The sequence below is a fragment of the Euprymna scolopes genome, chromosome 44, assembly GCF_053919585.1.
Source record: "Euprymna scolopes isolate OS-2025 chromosome 44, ASM5391958v1, whole genome shotgun sequence".
Lineage (NCBI taxonomy): Eukaryota > Metazoa > Mollusca > Cephalopoda > Sepiida > Sepiolidae > Euprymna > Euprymna scolopes.
The window spans coordinates 15,503,986-15,511,485 of NC_136525.1; the positions used below are offsets into that span (position 1 = coordinate 15,503,986).

Sequence of the window (7,500 nt, forward strand, 5' to 3'; positions counted from 1 at the left end):
ACTCAAGTAATATCGGACTAAAACTGATGGATGCAATTTGTATAATTCGATGTGTTGCCTCATTGTAAATAAAATGTCTCCGTGAAGTCAATTGTAAATAATAATCCTTTGCGTTACACACATACGTGTCATTAGGCATAATCTTCTGCAAGGGAATACCGGGAGGGTTGTTGAAGCATTTTTTGTAAAGTGGATGTATAATAGTGCGCTGGCTTCTTAAAACCACACCTAACTTTATCCTTAACCTGCTGTTCTCTGTATAAACATATAGAGACTAAGCGGTCAAGTTCCAATCTTAGCTTTAGGTAGTTGCTAGTCCAGCCACACTGATGAGCTGTGATATAGCGAAACAGTAATATATGTGGATGATTATATATATATATATATATATATATATATATATGTATATATATATATATATATATATTATGGTACTATATGTATATATATATATATATTTGTTCAATGTTTTTGGGAAAGAATTCCATCAAAGTGCTCGATTACAAAGAAAACATTTCAATATAAAACCTTAAAATTTATTTATTTAAAACTGTACAGATGGCCAGAAAGACATTGGTACCGACGGTTTCAATCTTAACATAAGGGGCATCAAGGCTTTTGACAGGGTATGGCACGATGGTCTTCTAAGGAAAATTAGATCATATGGAATCACTGGAAGAATTCATAACGTAATTAAATCCTTCTTAAGTAATAGAAAAATCAAAGTTGTCCTCGACGGACGTACATCCAAACAATATGACATAAATGCGGGAGTGCCTCAGGGGTCTATCCTTGGACCTCTATTGTTCCTGATATTCATAAACGACCTCCCTGATAATATTGTTTCGGAGATGGGTATATTTGCCGATGACACCACTCTCTATAACAGATATGAGGGGAAAACAAATGAACACATATCCAAGAAAATGGCAGAAACACTAGAGGATGACCTCCAATCCGTAGTGGAATGGGGACAAAAATGGTTGGTCTCATTCAATGCTGCTAAGACTAAGCTTGTTTCCTTCAATAACTACAAGAAACCTTCTCTACCACCAATAGCAATGGCCAAGAACACATTGCCTGAAAGTACTTCTTTTAAACTCCTCGGCCTAACGTTTACAGGGAATATGAACTGGAATAGATACATTGAGAGCATTGCCAAGGCTGCTGCAAGGAAGGTTGGCTCCCTCTACCGTGCTAGAAAACTACTTACGCCTGCCAGTATCCTATACCTCTATAAGGCAACCATTCGCCCATGTATGGAGTACTGTTGTCACATCTGGGCTGGTGCATCTGCTGCTTGTCTCTCGCTCCTGGACAGGGTTCAAAAAAGAGTCGCAAACCTGATAGGTCCTGAACTGTCATCTGGGCTTCAACCTCTGTCCCATCGACGAGATGTTGCATCCCTCTGCCTGTTCTACAAATACTTTAATGGTGAATGCTCTGACGAACTGCAAACACTTGTACCTCCCCGACGTAACTACCCCCGACAAACCCGACAAGCTATTAAGTCTCATCCCTTTACAGTGGAGATCCCTAGGTGCAAGAAAGCCTTTTACTCCAATAGTTTCTTCCCCAGAACTGCGGGTCTTTGGAACTCCCTTCCGGGATTCTGCTTTCCCAACTGCAATGATATGCAGAAGTTCAAGTGTAATGTTAACAAACATCTTTCTACTCTTCTCCCTTCATAATGACCCCGCTAATTAATTCCCTAATAGTAGCCCCCTGCTTCAAAGTGGCACTGTGCCTTGTTTGGGGTGAAAATTAAATAAAAAAAAAAAAAAAAAAAAAAAAAATAATGTTAGGCTCTCGTCAGCCATATTGTTTGTATTATATGAGAAAAAAGCCTAACATTATTTACCATTAACTGGTCCCCTTTATGTTAAGATTGAAACCGACGGTACCAATGTTTCTCTGATCTTCTGTATATATATATATATATATATATATATATATATATTCGCCCCTTTTCGGCAAAGATTATACACTTACGGCAGACCAAGAGGTAATTTTCCATTCGTAGAAAGTCGGGCACGGCGGGAGGGCGTGGCAGGGTAGCGTGGTGTTTGGTTTCTCCAAGTGTTCACAATAACCATCCGGAAGTCGCTTCGTTCGTTTCAAGTTGACGATCCGGCAGTCGATCAGGCGCCGCACGACGCCATCGCCGCAAGTGCGAGAACACTGTTTAATGAACAAGAAAGAGAAAGAAGATTAATTAACAAGTGCACCACAACATTCGTATTATATAAAGGACAGGTGTCTGTATGTATGTGTGTTTGGACGTCCAGCACCCCCCCCCAAAAAAAAACAAAAACAAAACAAACAAACAAGAACGGTATCTATTATTTAATTGGAATTCATTACTAACATGAATATTATTTATTAATTTATTTGTTACGGACTATTCTCCTCATCTTTCTTAGTTGTTGTTATATGTATATACCACTCAGTACAGACCCGACCATGGAAGATCAGATGATAAATAAACGTGGATTTATAAGACCAAAAAAATCCAACCTTGATCGCCCTTCGTTGAATTTCTACGGTTCCAGATGAGAATTGTCTGAAGATAGCGGTTTCAATCCTACCCAAAGGCTTACTTGACCAAAAACGTGGTGAGACGACAACAACTATGGAAGGCAGTAATTGCTGAGGATGAAGGAGATTCTGAGTTCCTATCCCGTCGCGGTTACCACCTGACGAAGGGCAGATGAATAGTTGGCCGAAACGTTGTGAAACAACACCCAAGAAAGATGAGGATAATAGTCCGAAATAAAATAAATTAATAAAATGCAGGATGTTCCAAAAAAATTTGACGTCATTTCGCATGCCAATAATTTTGGCGATTTTCGTTGAAATGACCTCAAATTTTCACAGCTTATATAATATAGAAACAAAGATTTTATGTTTAACTATCTTGGGTGCCCGGCGTTGCCCGGGTGTTTGGAGATGTGTGTTGAGAAAATAAAGAAAAAAAACAACAACAAAAAAAATAAAAAAAACAGCGGTAGTAGGCAACCAGGCTCGAACCCGTGACGCGAAGGTGGAAAAGAAAGTGGTGTGTGTAAATGCCAAAAAAAAAAAAAAAAAAAGAAGGAAAACTGCGAGTGCAAACAAAAAAAAAAAAGGACCGCGAAGGAGGAAAAAAAAAGTGACGCGTTAGCTGTTGCGCCCATCACCAAACCGGAAGTAACGTAGGTTTAAATTAAGGCTAGACAATCGAAAAAAGGGGACAACTTTCGAAAATATTGACGAAAAAGGCGACCCGTCCCCGCAGAAAAGTGTCCAGTTGAGAGTGAAGGAATTAATGTTTTTAGCCATTGTTTCGATATTTGTCATCCGAAAGGTTGAGCTTGAAAATGATACCGATCTCGTGAAAATCCATCACCTCTGTCCAAAGATTTTGCGAAGCATACATACATACATACATACATACATACATACATACATACATGATGATTGCAACGTCTTATCAGACGAGTGCCACTCCCTCAGACATTTAAAATCCATGAGCCCAAATGCCTGAGGGAGTATCTATACAAATATGATGTTACAGAGTCTCTCTCTCGGTTCAAAATGTTGAGATACATACATACATACATACATACATACATACATACATACATACATACATACATACATACATTCAAACAGACAGGTGAGATTTATATTATAGATGTTTGACATTTATCTCTTTTCAGGTTGAGAAATGCCGTTCACTTCAGAAGAAAAGTCATTTTACGTGTTGGAATATGCTCAAACACAGTCACTCAAGACCGTGCAGCTTCCTTTCTTTGCAAAATTCGCCAAAAATGCACTGAACAAACTCAAGTAGAAAATCACTGCCACACTAGAGGATGTTACCAAAGCATGTTTGGCACGAGTTTGATTACCGATTTGACGTGTGCAGAGTCACAGGCGGCGCTCATATTGAAACATTTGTGAAAATTATGAAATCGGTCATAGAATCTACAAATCTTTGGTTTTTTTTCTTTGAAATGTTAACAAAGAAAACTTATGATGTTTAACCTAAAGTTTGTGTAGTTTCATTAAGATATACTGAGTAGTTTCCGAGATATTGGCATTTAAAATGACCTAAAAAATTTCTTTTTTTGGGGGGGGGGGCACCTTGTACAACAAAAAACCAAAGATCCACAAATAAATGGTTTTCATTTGCACTTTAAAAAAATGCCGAGACGGATTTTTGTTTCTTTCCATTTTTTTGTTTGTTTATTCCTTTGCGCTGGTACCAGACAACGAGTGGGTCTGAATGGTTGATATGTAAGGACACGGTTAAAGTGTAACGGTCATGTTCCAATTGTAAAATCAAATTTTAACAATTTCAGCTCATGTCTTTCAATCGTAGATATGTCCCTTTTCTTTCTCAGATTCATATAGACTTCTCGCTTCCTTTATTTTGTCATTTAGTTCTCGCATTCCATGAGCAATGTTTCTGACAAAGAGGGAAGAATTAATGTTTTCTGGGCGGAAATTTATCTAACACTTATCATTGCTAAGTTTGTTTGTTTCTTTAAACCTTAAATTAGTATTTATTTATCTATTTTTTTAGCTCATTATATCAAGTGGCTTCATGTCTGGTCTTGAGCGATTTCCATTAAAAAAAGCTATAAAATATTTATGCAAATTTTAAAAAGGAACAAAAGCAGACATCTATTATATAAAGTGAAGTTTTCTGTGAGTATGTATGCATGTATGTCCAACTAAAAAATACGAAACAAAACCCCACAAAGTTGATACATTTTTGGACAAATGTTTACTTTAAGTGAAAAAGGCAGGAAAATAATTTGTAACGCTTACATGACTGGAGCAGACATTAAAAGAGATTACACCATTATACCCCATCTGTAATGCTTGCGATGTTAAACCGGGCGGTTGATAGAAAAATTTGTGGACACCGGTTTGTTTTTAACAAATAAATAAACGCTTTAAAATAAGTTAAAACATGAAAAACTTCCCAGATGAATATCAAGGGAGATAATTAAAAAGTCAGAGTCATCTACCTTAAGGAAACCATATGAAAATATACTTAGAAATGTATATTTAAATATATATATATATATATATATATATATATATATATATATATATATATATATATATATATTCAAGCGGACATTATTAAGTACAACAGAGATACTTTTTGTTTTATGATTTTTTCTTCAATTTTCCGTATAATCTTTTTTTTTTTTATCAGAATCGAAAATATTACTGAAAGTTCCATAGCAATCATGAACGCTTTCGATCCAACTACAAATCATCTTTAGGTGGAATTCATAGAGTTGATGAGTTGAACGTGAATAGGAGCGAAAATAGAAAGTAGAAAAGTGAAAAATAAAATACACAATATATATATACATATATATATATATATATATATATATATATATATAACTACTTAATTTACTCACATAAAATTAATATACGAAAGTATAGATTTATGCGTAAACTTTAAGTATTTACTTCAAAAGTGCTCAATACGTAGGTAGAGCTAGTTAGTAAGTTATAAAATGTATATGGCGATTAAGCTACACTGAATATTCCGCGTTTCATCCACTCTAGGATTCTTCAGGCTTATGCGCATAAGCCTGAAGAGTCCTAGAGCGGATGAAACGCGGAATATTCAGTGTAGCTTAATCGCCATATACATTTTATAGCTTATATATATATATATATATATATATATATATATATATATATTATACTGTTGGTAGAATTTTTCAGTAACTCATAACAACAACAACACAATATGTCATTCCAAAGAGTGCTCAATGCATGAAACAGAGCAATATATTGATTGTTGGAGAGCTAAATAGCTCTCCAACAATCAATCAATATATATATATATATATATATATATATATATATATATATATATATATATATATAAAGAGAGAGAGAGAGAGAGAAATAAAAATATTTCTCTATTTTGTCGGAATACTATTTCCATTATTTTCATCATATATATATATATATATATATATATACACACACACACACACACACACACATATATATATACACATATACATACGTATATATATATGCATATATATATATATATATATATATATATATATATATATATATATATATATAGGCGGTCGAGTTTCGAATCTGGCTTTAAGTAGTTGCTAGGCTAGCTGCACTGAAGAGCTGTGATACAGCAAAACAGTCTATCTGTTGATGACTATACATATTCATTGATTTTAATTTCTTAATCTGTTAAAGTGCACTATGTTTTTTTTTATTTATCTTTCGTGTTCTTTATATCTTCAAATATTTATTTGTGGTGTTTTTTTTTTATTTTTTTATTTTTTATTTTTTTACGGCGTATCAACCCTTTTCGGTTTCAATCACTTTGGTAAAATTTTTTATGTTTCAAGTACTTTATATCATGGTGTTTGGTTTGGTTGTTTTGTTTTACGGCATATTTAGTTTATTTACTATTTGTCTATGTCCAGCTGGGGGGGGGTAAGGCTGGGGCTTTCTCCATTTACCTCTGTTGGCGTGTTGATCACTACAGCTATGACAAGAGAATATTCTTATCATTGTTTTTACTCTCGAGTTTTTATCCGACATAGTTAGTCACAGTTAATCAATCGAGAACCACATCACTCTATCTAAAAACATATATACTAGAGAGTCAAAACAATGAAAAGAATATGCTGTTGTCATAGCCCTAGTGATCAGTGAGTTGGTGTGGGTTGCTGTATGTCTGCTACTTACCTCTGTCCATTTGCCCGTCACCCAGCTGGGCGGGCAGTCCTGCACGTTACACTTTCGCCTTCGGGCCGGCCGGGGCATGTGTTCACAGTACGTCTTCGGCAGTCGTCGGGATTTCTTCCGGGACAATTTTTCGCGGCATCGCACCCGCCGCGATTGCCGTCCCCCACCGCAAGTGCTTGTGCATATTTTCCACTCCTCCGACACCCACCTAATAAATAAAAAATATAGACATTCAGTGCATAGGCTGCTGCTGCTGCTGTAGCGATATTGAAGTGGGTGTATTAAAATGGTCCTTAAATAAGCTTAGAATACGTATGAAGAAGTAATTATATATACATCTACTAGTGATGAGACGATTCCAATATTTTTCCCAATTCTGATACAATTGCCGATTCCGTGCTAAATTCCCGATTCCGATACAATTACCGATTCCAATTCTGATTCTTTATAGATCTCTAATTATTTAACTATAAGATTGTTATTTTCCCCGATTTTTGTGAAAACACGTGTTAAATACGCAGGTATTTTCCTAGACGTCAAAATACACTTGTGGAGGATGGTCTATAGATTTTAGCTTTACCGGCATTTTAAAATCAATAAATATTTATTATTTTATCATTGTTACCAGCAATAAATGATTTTACTTAAAAAATAAAATCAAATAAAAACAGGACAATTAAAAGGTTCGTTTCGGCATCAGAAAATAGGCATCAAATTTTCCAATTCCGATACCCCAAAATCATCCGATTTTTC

General features: G+C 35.3%; 1 protein-coding gene across 1 annotated transcript in view; it reads right to left on the reverse strand.

Annotated features, from left to right (window-relative positions):
• The window catches only part of LOC145268709 (A disintegrin and metalloproteinase with thrombospondin motifs 16-like), a 720,286-nt gene that overhangs the window by 16,199 nt on the left and 696,587 nt on the right, over window positions 1-7,500 (reverse strand). The window contains exons 20-21 of the mRNA XM_080124247.1: window positions 6,748-6,955; window positions 1,993-2,181 (exon numbers count right to left, since the gene is read on the reverse strand). Of these exons, the coding sequence (XP_079980373.1) occupies window positions 1,993-2,181; window positions 6,748-6,955 (397 nt within the window). The remainder of the gene's footprint in view (window positions 1-1,992; window positions 2,182-6,747; window positions 6,956-7,500) is intronic.